The 14,784-nt window shown below is 38.0% G+C and overlaps 1 protein-coding gene across 5 annotated transcripts in view; it reads left to right on the forward strand.

The window, feature by feature from the left end:
* RCOR1 (REST corepressor 1) overlaps positions 1-14,784 on the forward strand; it is a 129,108-nt gene that overhangs the window by 62,551 nt on the left and 51,773 nt on the right. The window contains exon 3 of one of the 5 annotated variants that reach the window (XM_047862111.1): positions 10,151-10,214. The exons of the other annotated variants lie outside the window; for them this stretch is intronic. Within the exon in view, the coding sequence (XP_047718067.1) occupies positions 10,151-10,214 (64 nt within the window). The remainder of the gene's footprint in view (positions 1-10,150; positions 10,215-14,784) is intronic. 5 annotated transcript variants of the gene reach the window in all.

Below are 14,784 nucleotides of genomic sequence, written 5' to 3' on the forward strand. Positions count from 1 at the left end.
GGTGCCCTGCAGTGGGGCTTTATGCAGACCATGAATAAGAGTCTGAGCTGAGATCCAGTACACCCCCACTGTTTCGGGAGCAAGAGGGGACCATTCACCTGGGCTGGGAGAGTTAGAGCAGACTTTCCAAAGGTGGTAATCCTTGGACTGTTTTTTTTTTTTTTTTTTAATTTTTTTTTCAACGTTTTTAATTTATTTTTGGGACAGAGAGAGACAGAGCATGAGCAAGGGAGGGACAGAGAGAGAGGGAGACACAGAATCTGAAGCAGGCTCCAGGCTCTGAGCTGTCAGCACAGAGCCCCAAGCAGGGTTTGAACTCAGGAACCGCGAGATCATGACCTGAGCCAAAATCGGGCGCTTAATTGACTGAGCCACCCAGGCGCCCCATAACTTTGTCTCTTTTGATGTTGACTTTAATCACTGGGCTGAGGTAGTATTTGTCAGGTGTCTCCACTGTAAAGTTAATCACTCTCCCACCCCCTTCCATAATGTCCTCTTTTGAGGAAGACACGGTGTATTCCATACTTATGGAATGGAGACTTATGATCTGTCTGTGTGGAAGGATTTTACGTTATTTTATTTTTTTTATGTTGTATTTATTTTTGAGAGCGAGAGAACACAAGTGGGAGCTGGGGAGGGACAGAGAGAGGGGAACAGAAGATCAGAAGCGGGCTCTGTGCCGACAGCAGCAAACCCTTTTGAGGGGCTTGAACCCACAGACTGTGAGATCATGACCTGAGCCGATGTCTGGATGCTCAACCAACTGAGCCACCCAGGGGCCCCTCTGTGGAAGGATTTTAAACATCAGAAGTGATTTGATGGGAACTGTGATTCAGAAACATTGCTCTAGCCAGAATGGAGAGTCTGAATTTGAGGCTCTTAGTCTGCAGCTCCGAAGGCAAGGTGAGAAAAGGTGACGACCTCAACTTCTGGCAGTAGCAGTGGGGCTGGAGAAAGTGAGTTGAGAAAATTTGAGGAGGTGTAATTGAGGGGCCCAGTGGGCTGGGGAGAGGGGACTGGCAGGAGATGGGGGAGGAGGGGTCTGATAGGACTTGCAGGGACCCAGCTGGGGTTGGTAAGGTCATCAGGGGCACATACTGTCATCATGGTTTGTCAACTGGTGATGTTGATTTTCATCACCTGGCGGAGGTGGGGCTTGTCAGGCTTCTCATCACATGTAGGGGCACTTGGATGAAGTTTGAGTTTTTAAGGGATTTATAATGTTTCTGTGTTTACTGTAGATTTTAATTCCAGAGAGCTGGTGACAAAAGAATTTTGCATTTATTTATCCCAGCTTAAACTTTTAGCATTTAAAAAAGAAGAGCCTGGGGACACCTGGGTGGCTCAGTCAGGACTTTGGCTCAGGTCATGATCTCACGGTTCGTGAGTTTGAGCCCTGCATCGGGCTCTGTGTTGACAGCTCAGAGCCTGGAGCCTGCTTCGGATTCTCTCTCTCTGCCTCTCCCCTGCTCGTGCTCTCTCAAGAAATAAATCTTAAAAAAAATTTTTTTTAAAATAAATAAAACATTAAAAAAAAGAGCCTGGAGGAGAGAGCCAAGGAAGTATATAATTTGATTGTAGGAAGATACAAGTATTTAGATACCAAAATTGTTTCTGACTTCTTTGTTTTTTAGAGGACAAACTGTTGTCAGTTTTTAAATGTGAAGGTAATTAATGGGATAATACTGTGAGGTGAAAAAAATGTACTTTAGCTTTTGATCTGTCTTTATACTTCTGATACTTTATGGTGTCTCTAAAATCTAGGCAGTATATGTATATAATGGTTAACACAATGGGCCCTGGAATCTCCTCCTTGTGGGTGAGATCTTGGACAAGTTACTCAACTCTCTATGCCTTAATTTTCTACTATGTAAAATGGGGATAGTGATAGTACCTGCCTCATAGGGTTGTTAAGAAGATTAAATGAGCTAATACATGTAAAAGTCCATAGCACCTGGTACATCATAAGTGAGTATATATGTTAGTTATAGCGGTCGTAGTAACGGTAAACTTGTATCGCTGTACAGATTGCTTTGCATTTCTTTCTGGCTGCCCAAAATGAGAAACCAAAAGTTTGGATCACAAGATGATTTTTGGTTCCTAACCTAAATTTAACACAGGTTAAACCTAAGCATGTATAGTTTCTCGGGATATAGTGAAAGTATGATGGCCAGTTGGTACATTTAAGAATAAGCATTTACCAAATTTTATTTTATTTTTAAAGTGTTTATTTTGTGAGAGAGAGAGAGAGAGCGAACACGCGAGCGAGCAGGGAGAGGGGCGGAGAGAGGGAGAGAGAATCCCAGGCAGGTTCCTCACTGTCCATGCAGAGCCCAAAACGGGGCTCAAACTCATGAATCTCATGAACCATGAGATTATGCCCTGAGTTGAAATCAAGAGTTGGATGCTTAACCAACTGAGCTGCCCAGGCACCCTGAATTTACCAATCAAAAAAAATTTTTAATGTTATTTTTATTTATTTAATAAATAATTAAATGTTTGTTTAATTAAATAATTTAAAAAATTAAATAATTAAAAAAATTTTTTGTAGTGTTTATTTTTGAGAGAGAGAGAGAGAGAATGAGAGAATGAGCAGGGGAGGGGCAGAGAGAGAGAGGAAGACACAGAATCCAAAGCGGGCTCCAGGCTCTGAGCTGTCAGCACAGAGTCTGATGTGGGGCTCGAACCCACGAACCGTGAGATCATGACCTGAGCCAAAGTCAGATGCTCAAGCAACTGAGCCACCCAGGCACCCCTTGCATTCCTTTATTATTTTATTGATTCCTACTGATGAATAATAATCTATCCTATTCTGGGTTTGTTCGTTTTTGTTTGTTTATTTATTTGTAGTCTCTGTACCCAACATGGGGTTCAAACCCCAAGGATCAAGAGTCACATGCTCCTTGGGCTGAGCCAGCTGGGTGCCCCTAGAGCATTGCCTTTTTAACAGTTGCTCCTAGTACCAAGAGGATAATGCATATATTGTGTCCTACAAAAACAGTCCTTTTGCCTTAATTCACAGATTTGGGCAGAATATTGTTTATAATGTTTTTATCCTTAATTTCTAATGGGTTTAGAATTATATCCACTTTTGTGATTGCTAAAATTATTTGTACCTTCTCTAATTCTGCTGATATTAGTCTATCATATCCGCTTTTTCTAGACACCAGCCTCGATTTTTGTTAATCCTCTCTTGATAGCCTGGTTTTCTATTTCATTAATTTCTGCTCTCTGCTGTCTTCCTTTCCTTGGATTTATTTTATTGTTCTTTTCATGTTCTTAAGTTGGATGCTTAGCAAAGCAATTCTTAGCCTCTATAATTTATTATAAGCATTTCACGCTGTAAACTTTTTTGGTAAGTTAACCTCTTCCATTGGTTCCCATAAGTTTATAGTGTCTGTTATTCAGTTTTAAGTCACTTTAATTTTTTTTTGTCAAGATTTCTTCCTTGACCCAGGATTATATTAAGAGTATTTTATCTTTTCTGAATATATGAAGATTTTTGGTTTATCTTTTAATTACTGACTTTTTTTAATTTAATTTTTTAGTTTTAAAAATTTACATCCAAATTAGTTAGCATATACTGAAACAATGATTTCAGGAGTAGATTCCTTACTTCCCCTTACCCACTTAGCCCCTCCCCCCTCCCACAACTCCTCCTGTAACCCTCAGTTTGTTCTCCATATTTATGAGTCTCGTTTGTTTTGTCCTTCTCCCTGTTGTTATATTATTTTTGTTTCCCTTCCCTTATGTTCAGCTGTTTTGTCTCTTAAAGTCCTCATGAGTGAAGTCCTATGATTTTTGTCTTTCTCTGACTAATTTCACTTAGCATAATACCCTCCAGTTCCATCCACATAGTTGCAGATGCCAAGATTTCATTCTTTTTGATTGCCGAGTAATACTCCATGGTGTATGTGTGTGTGTGTGTGTGTGTGTGTGTGTGTGTGTGTGTGTGTGTGTGTATATATATATATACACACACACACACACACACACACACACACACACCACATCTTCTTTATCCATTCATCCATAGGTGGACATTTGGGCTCTTTCCAGACTTTGGCTATTGTCGATAGGGCTGCTATAAACATGGGGGTGCATGTGCCCCTTCGAAACAGCACACCTGTATCCCTTGGATAAATGCCTAGTAGTGCCATTGCTGGGTTGTAGGGTAGTTCTATTTTTAGTTTTTTGAGGAACCTCCATGCTGTTTTCCAGAGTGGCTGCACCAGCTTGCATTCCCATAATTATTGACTTTTAATTGCATTGTGGTTTACACAGTGTAGTCTATATTCTACCTATTCTTTGAAATGTGTTTAGAGTAGCTTTATGGCCTTGTACATGGTCATTTTTGTAAAATTTGCTTGAGAAGACTATTTAATTTTTAGATGCAGCTTCAAAGTATGTCCAATAAATAAAAATTGTTCACTTGTTTAGGTCTTAGGTATCTTTTAATTTTTGTTTGGACTGTCAACAGATGTATTAATCTCCCAGTATGATGATGTATTTGTCAACTTCCCATTTGTCCATCAATTTTTACCATGTTTATTTTGATGCTTCTTCATTAGGACCATATAAAATTACAATTGTGTCATTTAACTTTCCTTTGCCCTACTCTTAAGTTTTATTTTGTTAAGGTGTCTTTCATTTTTCTTTTTTGTACTGGTTTAGAAGTTTATATACACTAACTTTTGGTAATTATTCTTGAAGTTTTACTGTACGCACTTAATTTAACATCTAAAGTTGGGGTGCCTGGGTGGCTCAGTCACTTAAACGTCCGACTTTCGATTTCAGCTTGGGTCACAGTCTTTTTTTTTTTTTTTCTCCAATTTTTAAAAATGTTTATTTATTTGAGAGAGAGAGAGAAAGAGTGTGAGCATGGGAGAGGCAGAGAGAGAAGGTGGCTCCAGGCTCTGAGTGGTCAGCACAGAGCCTGATGCAGGGCTCAAACTTACGAACCATGAGATCATGATCTGAACTGAAGTCAGATGCTTAACCGACTGAGCCACCCAGGTGCCCCTCAGGTCACAGTCTTAACGGGGTTCATTAGCGTGGAGCCAGTTTGGGATTCTCCCTCTCCCTTTGCCCCTCTCCTGCTTACACACACTCTCTTTCTCTCTCAAAACGAATAAAGTTAAAAATCTAAAGTTAATCTTTCATCTTTAGAATGGTTCAGCTTTGATTCACTACCCCTCAGTTATGTGGTGTTAATCTCCAGAATTACAGTTCTGTTCTTTTGCAAAACCCCCTAAATTGGACATTATTTTTATTTTTTATAGGCATTGTTTACAAAAATCTTGTTTACTTACCATTTCTTCTTTGAATATCAACCTTCCTTTCAGGATTTTTTTTCCCCCTGAGCAAAGGGTAAAAATGTCCCAAAGTTGTGTATGTGAGAACATTTGTAGTTTGCCCATATTTCTGAGAGTTTTGCAAGATATGTTCTTAAGATTGCCTCTTAGCACTTGAAAGATATTCCACTCTATCTGGCTTTTGGTGTCTTGGGGAATTTACTGTCAGTCTGTCATTTTATTTGTAGGTGATGTTTTTCTCTCAGACTTTTAAAATTCATATCAACCTTTACTAAAGATTTTTTTTTTTTTTTTAGGTATAATTGACACACAATGAAATGCATAGATCTTAAGTGTTAAGTGAGATTTGACTGTTGTATGTTCCTACGTATCTAACACGTCAGACAAAGGGAAGAACATTTCCATTGGCACACCTAGTTCTCCTGGACCCTTTGCCAGTTACCACCCTTCTCTACCACCTACTCTCATTTCTGCCACCGCGTAACGGATTTTACTCTTCATATTAATATGGATTTCATATGAATACACTTACACAGCATACATTCTTTAGTGTCTGGGTTATTTTTGTTTTATTTTGTTTTGTATTTTTTTTTGCTCTTCATTTTGTTTCTAATTCATGTGGTTGCTTGTATCAGCATTTTGTCCCTTTTTATTTCTGTGTGTAGCATTCCTTTGTGTGATTGTGCCTCTATTCCGCACCTGTTGATGGACACCTGGGTTGTTGCTAGTTTTGGGCTGTTATGAAATAACATGCTTTTTGTGGGTAAATATTTCTCTTGAGTAAATATATAGGAATTGAATTGCTAGCTAATAAGGTAGTTTAAAGCCCAATTTTATAAGAAATTGTTTCAGAAAATTTTTAAAATTTCCCTTTTTGTCTCTGGAATACTTTAATTTTACCATAATGGGACTCAGGTCTGGTTTTCTTCTTATTCATCCTGCTCGGTAGACATGCTTCCTATGTCTGTGGATTCGTGTCTTTCATCATATCTATAACATTATTAGGTTTTATTGCTTCAAATATTACCCCCTGATATCTGTTCCTTTTTGGGGGACCTTGATTAGACATAGGCTAATCTTTTTCCATCCTCCACAACTCTTAACCTGTCTTTCATACTTATGTTTTTATCTCTGTGTTGTATTATGAATAATATTTTAGATTTTATAGCTCTTCAACTTCATCTTCCCTACTACTTTATTAATTCATTGAGTTTTTTGTTTGGATGATTTTTCTTTTTTTAAAGTACTAGCTGGTTCTTTTTAAAATCTTGTAATTTTTTAATGCTTTTTTATTTTTTAAGTTTATTCATTTATTTTGAGAGAAACAGAGACAGCATGAGTGGGGGAGGGGCAGAGAGAGAAGGGCAGAGAGGATTCCACGTAGGCTCCCCTCTGCCGGCGCAGAGCCCGATGTGGGGGCTCGAACTCATGAAAACTTGAGGTCGTGACCTGAGCCAAAAGCAAATATCAGACGCTTAACCAGCTGAGCCACCCAGGTGCCCCTTTTGATGGTGTTTTGTTGCTTACTCATTCCAACTTCTGCTTCCTTAAACATTTCATATGTATTTATAATTCTGTATTTGTTAATTACAGTATCTACAAACTCTCACTGATAGTACTTTTTTTTTTTTTTTTTTTTTTTTGTCATCTTTGAATGTGAGATCATCTTGTTGATCTTATTGTGGCAATCTGAGAGCTTAATCCTCCAGGAAAGTTAGCTTTCCTCCCACTTCTGCTAGGCCAAGGAGTGTAAAAAGGGGATAATCTTGGTTTATAGTTATAGGGGTTTTGTTTTGTTTTGTTTTGCTTTGTTTTGCTTTGTTTTGTTTTGTTAGAGAGAGAGAGAGAGCACATGTGCAAGCAGGAAGGGGAGAGTGAGAGGGAAACCCAAGCAGGCTTCATGCTCAGTGTGGAGCCTGATGTGGGGCTCGATCTCAGGACAGTGAGATCATGACCTGACCCAGAATCAAGAGTTGGACACTTAACTGACTGAGCCACCCAGGCGCTGCTAGTTACAGGTTTTTAAAGTTGTTTCTTTATTGCCCACTTATTTTTTAACTGAAACTGAGTGTGATACTGCTTTCTTTACTTTATTTCCTTTATAACAGATGTCCCTGTCGAGTCCAGAGTTCTTGAATTCTGAAGATACATTTAGTTTAGTTTTTGTAACTAATCTGTGCAGGTTTTCCCATTTTTAGGAAAAGAGAAACATAAGAGCTAAAATTGTCATTAAGAAATGATTCTTCACAGAATTACATGAATTTCCTTAATGTTTTTCTTTAAAAGAAAACGTGATTGCAGACGCAGTACTGGGATGCATTTTTATGATAAAAAATCCAAACAGTAAGGAAATATATGGAGCCAAACACAAATCCCATTTTTCCTCCCAACCCAGTGCCTCACCTCTTCCCTTGAGTTAGCCACTCTTTAAATTTGCAAGGTGGTTTGTTGTACCTACAGTTTGTATTTTTACTTTTTAATTCATTTATTGGCAAAGAAATACATATGCTAAAAGCAACTAAACAAGAATTCTCACTTGTTTTTTTATAATAGCTTTATTGAGATCTAATTCACAAAAAAATGTACATACAGTTCACTTGTTTAAAATATAGGGGCGCCTGGGTGGTGCAGCCGGTTGAGCGTCCGACTTCAGCTCAGGTCACGATCTCGCGGTCCGTGAGTTCGAGCCCCGCGTTGGGCTCTGGGCTGGTGGCTCAGAGCCTGGAGCCTGCTTCCGATTCTGTGTCTCCCTCTCTCTCTGCCCCTCCCCCGTTCATGCTCTGTCTCTCTCTGTCTCAAAAATAAATAAAAAGTTAAAAAAAATTTTTTTAAAAATTAAAAAAAATATACAATTCAGTGGTTTTCAGTATTTTCACAGAATTGTGCAACATCACTGCAGTCCATTTTAGACCATTCTCATCCCACAAAGAAACCCCGTCATTCCCCATTTCTCCCAAGTGTTGTACACCTTCTGGCAGTCATTGATCTGTAGAGTTTCCTGTTCGGGACATTTCCTATGAGTGGGATTATACGGTATGTGGGGTTTTTGTGACTAGCTGCTCTCACCTAGCATAATGTTTTCAGGTTTCCTCCATACTGAGCATGGATTAGTACTACATTCTTTTTTATGGCAGCATATTCCATCATATAGATATAATATGCAGTTGACCCTTGAACAGCATGGGTTTGAACTGCACACACCCACTTATATGAGGATTTTTTTTTTTTACAGTACTGTAAATATTTCTCCTTAGGAGTTTCTTATTGATAATTTCTTTCTCTAGCTTACATTATTGTCAGAATATAGTGTGTATGTGTGTGTGTGTGTGTGTGTGTGTATTACACACAACATACAAACTATGTGTTGACTGTTTAGATTATCAGTAAGACTTCCAGTCAATAGGGGGCTACAAGTAGTTAGGTTTGGAGGGAGTCAAAAGTTATACCCAAATTTTTGCATGGGAGATTAGCACCCCTAACCCCCCTTGTTTTTCAAGAGTCAAATATGTGCCCATTCATTGGTCGATGGAATTTGGATCATTATCACCTTTTGGCTGTTGTGAACAATGGTGCTCTGAACATTGGTATATGAGTTTTGTTTTGTTTTGTTTTGTTTTGTTTTGTTTTGTTTTGTTTTGTTTGAGACAGAGAGAGATAGAGCATGAACAGGGGAGGGACAGAGAGAGGGGGAGACACAGAATCTGAAGTGGGCTCCAGGCTGAGCTGTCAGCACAGAGCCCGACGCGGGGCTCAAACTCACGGAGTGTGAGATCATGACCTGAGCTGAAGTCGGATGCTCAACCGACTGAGCCACCCAGGCGCCCCATTATATGAGTTTTCATGTGGGTATATGTTTTCATTTCTCTGGGTTGTATACCTGGGAATGGAATTGCTAGGTTATATGCTAACTGTATTTAACCCTTAGAAGCACTGCTAGACTGTCTCTCAAAGTGGCTGTACCATGCAGTTTTATATTCCCATCATTCTAGACAAATAATCCATTTTACAAATGGGTGAAAGACTTGGATGGATATTTCTCCAAGGATTATACACACGTGACCAATAAGCATATCAAGCATACTCCATATCATTAGTCATCAGAGAAATGCAGATCAAAACTACAATGAGACCCTACTTCATACTCCCTGGCTAGAATCAGAAAGTCCAATAATAACAAGTGTTAGAGAAGATGAGCAGGAATTGGAACCCTAGTACTCCTGGGAGAATGTAAAATATAAATGTAAATTGATGCTCTGGTCTCAAGCAGTTAACAAATGCAGTAAGCCTTAGGGAATGAGAACTAATTCAGTTTCGGGGCAGAACAGAAAATATGCCAAGAGTATTTTCCCCTTAGTGCGGGACAAGATGATTTCCAGTTGGAACATCGGCACTGTGTTAGGTAACATCATATCACACAGTGAAGACTTTTTAAAAAGCCATTTCACAAAATGTTGCACAATTTTCGACATAAAAACTCAGAAAATATTTGCCTCCCGACCACCCAGATTTGCGGAAAGCAATGAAGCATTACATATAACTAGCCAAAGCAAGATCACACTCTTAGAGTGGCCGTTACCTGATTTTTAAATATTGTTATCATGCAGATTTTATACTTTAAATGTATATACCCCTCATAACATGTAGTGTCGTGTTTATATTTTTAATATTTACATTGTGGTATTATATATTTAACTTTTTATAATCACTTTTTATAATCAAAATTATTGATATCTGTATATCTGATGAATTTTATATTCTGTATTTAGTTCCTTTGCATCTAACTATGACTTAGCCAATTCCTGTTGATAGACCTTTAAAATTTTCCTATATTTCAGAACCATAATCAAGCCTGTGGTGACAGTCCAAATCAGAGTTCTCCAGAGAACCAAACCAGTAGGGGTATGTGTGTGTATGTGTAAGAAATCTTCACCAAAGTTTATGGACACAATGAAGCAACATGCCAATGCTTTCTATTCTTAATTCTTTGAAAACAAATTCTGATTAGGACCCAATAGGTTAACTTCAATAGGTCTGACCTGCAGTTTTGAAAAACATTGTTACTATATATATTATACCTAGATATGGATTGCTGTGTTGCAGGGTATCCACACTTCTATTTTATCACACACTGCCAGTTTTCTCTCTAAAGGGGTTGTACAAATGGACATTTTCACTACTAGTGTGAATTCTCTTTTTTCTTCCCCTTCACGGGCATTTGTAATTTCAGTTACCTTCTACTTTCAGTCAGGTCTGGGCTTATTATTTTTTCTTTTTTAGATAGAGTGTGTGAGTGGAGGTTGGGGGTGGGGGGGGGAGAGAGAGAATGAATGAATGAGTGAGTGAGTGAGTGAATGAATATATGTATATATATCTTAAGCAGGCTCCATGCCCATTGTGGAGCCCAACACAGGACTCAATCCCACAACCCTGAGATCATGACCTGAGCCAGAATCAAGAGTCAGAGCCTTAACTGATTGAGCCACCCACATGTCCAAGTCTGGGTTTATTTTGTAAGGTTTATAAAACTTGGCAATCAACTTTAAACAAAGAGAGCAGCTTCAGAGTTAGCACCGTTAGCAGACATCAGTATCTGTCCAGAAATTAATGACATTGCTTTGTTTTCATCATATTTATTTCTTTAGTTTACACTCAGCAAAATGGATTAGTTTTTGGTGTACATATTTGTGAGTGTTAGACGAGCATAGTTTCACATCACCACCACCATAGTTGGGATACAAAACAGTTTAATCTCTTGAGAAAATTACCTTGGACAGTTCTTAGCCTCCCTCGTACTTCTAACCCCTGGAACAATGATCTTTTTCCACAGTTTTGCCTTTCCAGAATGTTATATAAATGGAATCATATTATATGTAACCTTTGGAGACCTGATTCTTTCACTGAATATGATGAATTGGAGATAAGGCCATATATCAGTAGTGTATTTTTTATTGCTGTTCAGTATTCCACGTGTGGATGCTCCACAGTTTATCCATTTACTTTTTGAAGGACATTTGGGTCCCCTCCCCCACCTTGCTAGTTTTTACCAGTTGTGAATAAAGCTGCTGTAAATACCGTATACAAGTTTTATTGTGAACATACGTCAATTCTGTAGGGTATGTACCTAAGAATGTGATTGATTGTTGGGTCAGTAATTTTTTAAATATCATTGCATCTTTTTATATAAAAACTGCAAAACTTTTCCTGACTGGCTTTGTCATTTTGTTTTGCATTTACACTAGCACTGTATGAGAGTTTCAGATATTCCATTCTAGTCAGTGCTTGGTATTGTCCATTTCTTTTATTTTAGATATTCTAATAGAGTATGTGTTAATTTCTCATTGTGGCTTTAATTTGCATTTTCCTAATGGCTAACGATCATTTTCCTAATGGCTAAGCATTTTTTCATGTGCTTACGTACCATCTGTATATTTTCCATTGGTGAAGTAGTTGTTCAGATTTTTTGCCCATTGTTTAGAAAGTGGGTTATTTTCTCACTGCATTTTTGAAGTTCTTTATACATTTTGGATACAAGTTCTTTGTCAGATATGTGATTTGTAAATGTTTTCTCACAGTCTACAGTGTCTCTTACAGTTTCTTTTGTAGAGCAGACGTTTCAAGGTTTTGATTAAGCTCAATTTACCATTTTTTAAACTTTTATAGATTGCACTTCTGGTGTCATATCTAAGACCTCTTTTCCTGAACCAAGTTCATGAAGATTTTCTCATTTTTTTTCCTAAAAAATTTATCATGTTAGGTTTTACTTTTATATATGAAATCCATTTTGAATAAACTTCTTCTAAGGTGTGAGGAATAGGTTGAGGTTCACTTTTTTTTTTTTTTTTCCTCTAATGTTTGTTTATTTTGAGAGAGATAGAGACAGTACAAGCAGGGGAGGTGCAGAGAGAGGGCAAGAGAGAATCCTAAGCAGGCTCTGCGCTGTCAGCACAGAGCTCTATGTGGGGCTCCATCTCAGGAACCATGAGATCATGACCTCAGCCAAAAGTTGGACACTTAACCAACCAACTGAGCCACCCAGGCACCCCCAGATTCACTTTTTTTTTTTTTTTTTGCATATGGAGATCCAGTTGTGAACAATCCTCTTTGTTGAAAGGGTATTGAATTGAATCCTTTCTCCATCGAATTGCTTTTTTGCACCTCTGTTACAGATCCATTGACCATATTTATATGAGTCTATTTCTGGTCTGCCTTCTGTTCATTGATCTGTGTACCTGTGTTTTGCCAATACCACACTGTCTTGATTACTATTCCTTTATACATTAAGACTTAATAGCGAGTGGTGTGAATCTTCCAACTTTGACCTGGTTGTTCTGGCCTCATTTGACTTCCCTTTTTAATCTGTCCTTTTGTTTTATATTAATATGGACTCACAGGTTGTTATTTTATTGCTGTCATTTATTTATTTTTGCTTACATTGTTTTTAGATTTGGCCAGGGAGGAGGCAGATCCCATCATTCTTTGAACACTTTTTTACCTCCTGGCATAACAAGATATTTCATGGTCCTCTTGTAGATTTCCTGTCATAGTCCTGGAATCAACCATTTCTCCAAGGAGACCTGGTTTCTTTTATTGGAGAATGGTGTTTAGAATCGAGATCTGGGACCTAGGTGTGCTCATGTCCTCATTATTGCTGGACTGTCATTGCATCAATGCTCTCTCAGGGGACATTGAAAACTATGAGCTTGTACTATTACACATCAAACCTGTCCAGCACTACAGAATTCTTTCTATCCCTTCCTTTAACTCTTTCACTCAGCATAATTGAGATTCATTTATGTATATTTAAATAGTTCTTTTTTTTTTAAAGAAAAATTGCTGAGAAAAATTATTCCATTGAGTGGCTATACCACAATTTTAGTTATGAAATTACCAGATCCCCTCCCCCCCAAAGTGATGGCACCATTTTACATTCCGACCAAACAGTACATGAAAGTTCTAGTTTCTCCACATTATTGCCAAACCTTTGTATTGTTAGTCTTTTTAATTTTCTACTTTTTATAGGTATGTTTTGGTACCTTGAATCATTTTAATTAGCCTTTCTTCGTTACCAACAATAGCCAAACTATGGAAAAAGCCCAGATGTCCATCTACTGATGAATGGATAAAGAAGATGGTGTGTGTGTGTGTGTGTGTGTGTGTGTGTGTGTGTGTGTGTGTGTGTGTAATGGAATATTGCTCAGCCATCAAAAATAATGAAGTCTTGCCATTTGCAATGATGTGGGTGGGGCCAGACTGTACTATGCTAATAAGCAAAATAAATCAGTCAGAGAAATAACCATATGATTTCACTCACCTGGAATTTAAGAAACAAAACAGATGAACATATGAGAAGGGGAAAAGAAAAAAGAGAGAGCTAAATAAACCATAAGAGACTCTTAGAGAACAAACTGAGGATTGATGGAGGGATGTGGGTGGGGGATGGGTTAGTTAGATGGGTGATGGGTATTAAGGAGGGCACCTGTTATGAGCACTGGGGGTTGTATGTAAGTGATGAATCACTGAATTCTACTCCTGAAACCAATATTGCCCTGTATGTTAATTAACAAATTTAAATAAAATTTTGAAAAAAAAATAATTTGCCTTTCTCTAATGACTACTGATTTTTAATAGCTTTACATTCCATGTGCTTATTTGCTATCCTTATATTTTCTTTGGAGGCATGTTTATTCAAATCTTTTGCCCATTTTTTTTTAAATACATGAAATTTATTGTCAGATTGGTTTCCATACAACGCCCAGTGCTCATCCAAAAGATGCCCTCTTCAGTACCCATCACCCACCCTTCCCTCCCTCCCACCCCCCATCAGCCCTCAGTTTGTTCTCATTTTTTAAGAGTCTCTTATGCTTTGGCTCTCTCCCACTCTAACCTCTCTTTTTTTTTTCCCCTTCCCCTCCCCCATGGGTTCCTGTTAAGTTTCTCAGGATCCACATAAGAGTGAAAGCATATGGTATTTGTCTTTCTCTGTATTATTTTGCCCATTTTTTAACAATATGATTATTTCTTTGTGTTGAGTTCTGAGGGTTCTTTATAGATTCTGGATACAAGGCCTTATCAGATATGTGATTTGTAATTATTTTTTCAGTCTTTGGCTTGGCTTTTTGTTTTCTTAAACGGGTCATTTGACGAGTAGAAGTTCTTACTTTGGATAAAGTCCAATTTATGAATCTTTTCCTTTATGGATTGTGCTTTTGGCGTTGTATCTAAGATCTTTTTCAACCTAAGTTCAAAAGATTTTTGCATGTTTTCTTCTAGTAGTTTTATAACTTCTGGCTTCACGTTTAGTTCTGTCATCAGTTTTCAGTTAATTTTTGTATATTTGTATATGTAAGGTATGGATCCATTTGATTTTTTTTAAATGTTTATTTTGAGAAAGAGAGAAAGAAAAGGGGAGGAGAAGAGAGAGAGGGAAAGAACCCCAAGCGGGCTCTGCGCTGTCAATGCAGAGCCCAAC

This window comes from Prionailurus viverrinus, chromosome B3 (genome assembly GCF_022837055.1).
Source record: "Prionailurus viverrinus isolate Anna chromosome B3, UM_Priviv_1.0, whole genome shotgun sequence".
NCBI lineage: Eukaryota > Metazoa > Chordata > Mammalia > Carnivora > Felidae > Prionailurus > Prionailurus viverrinus.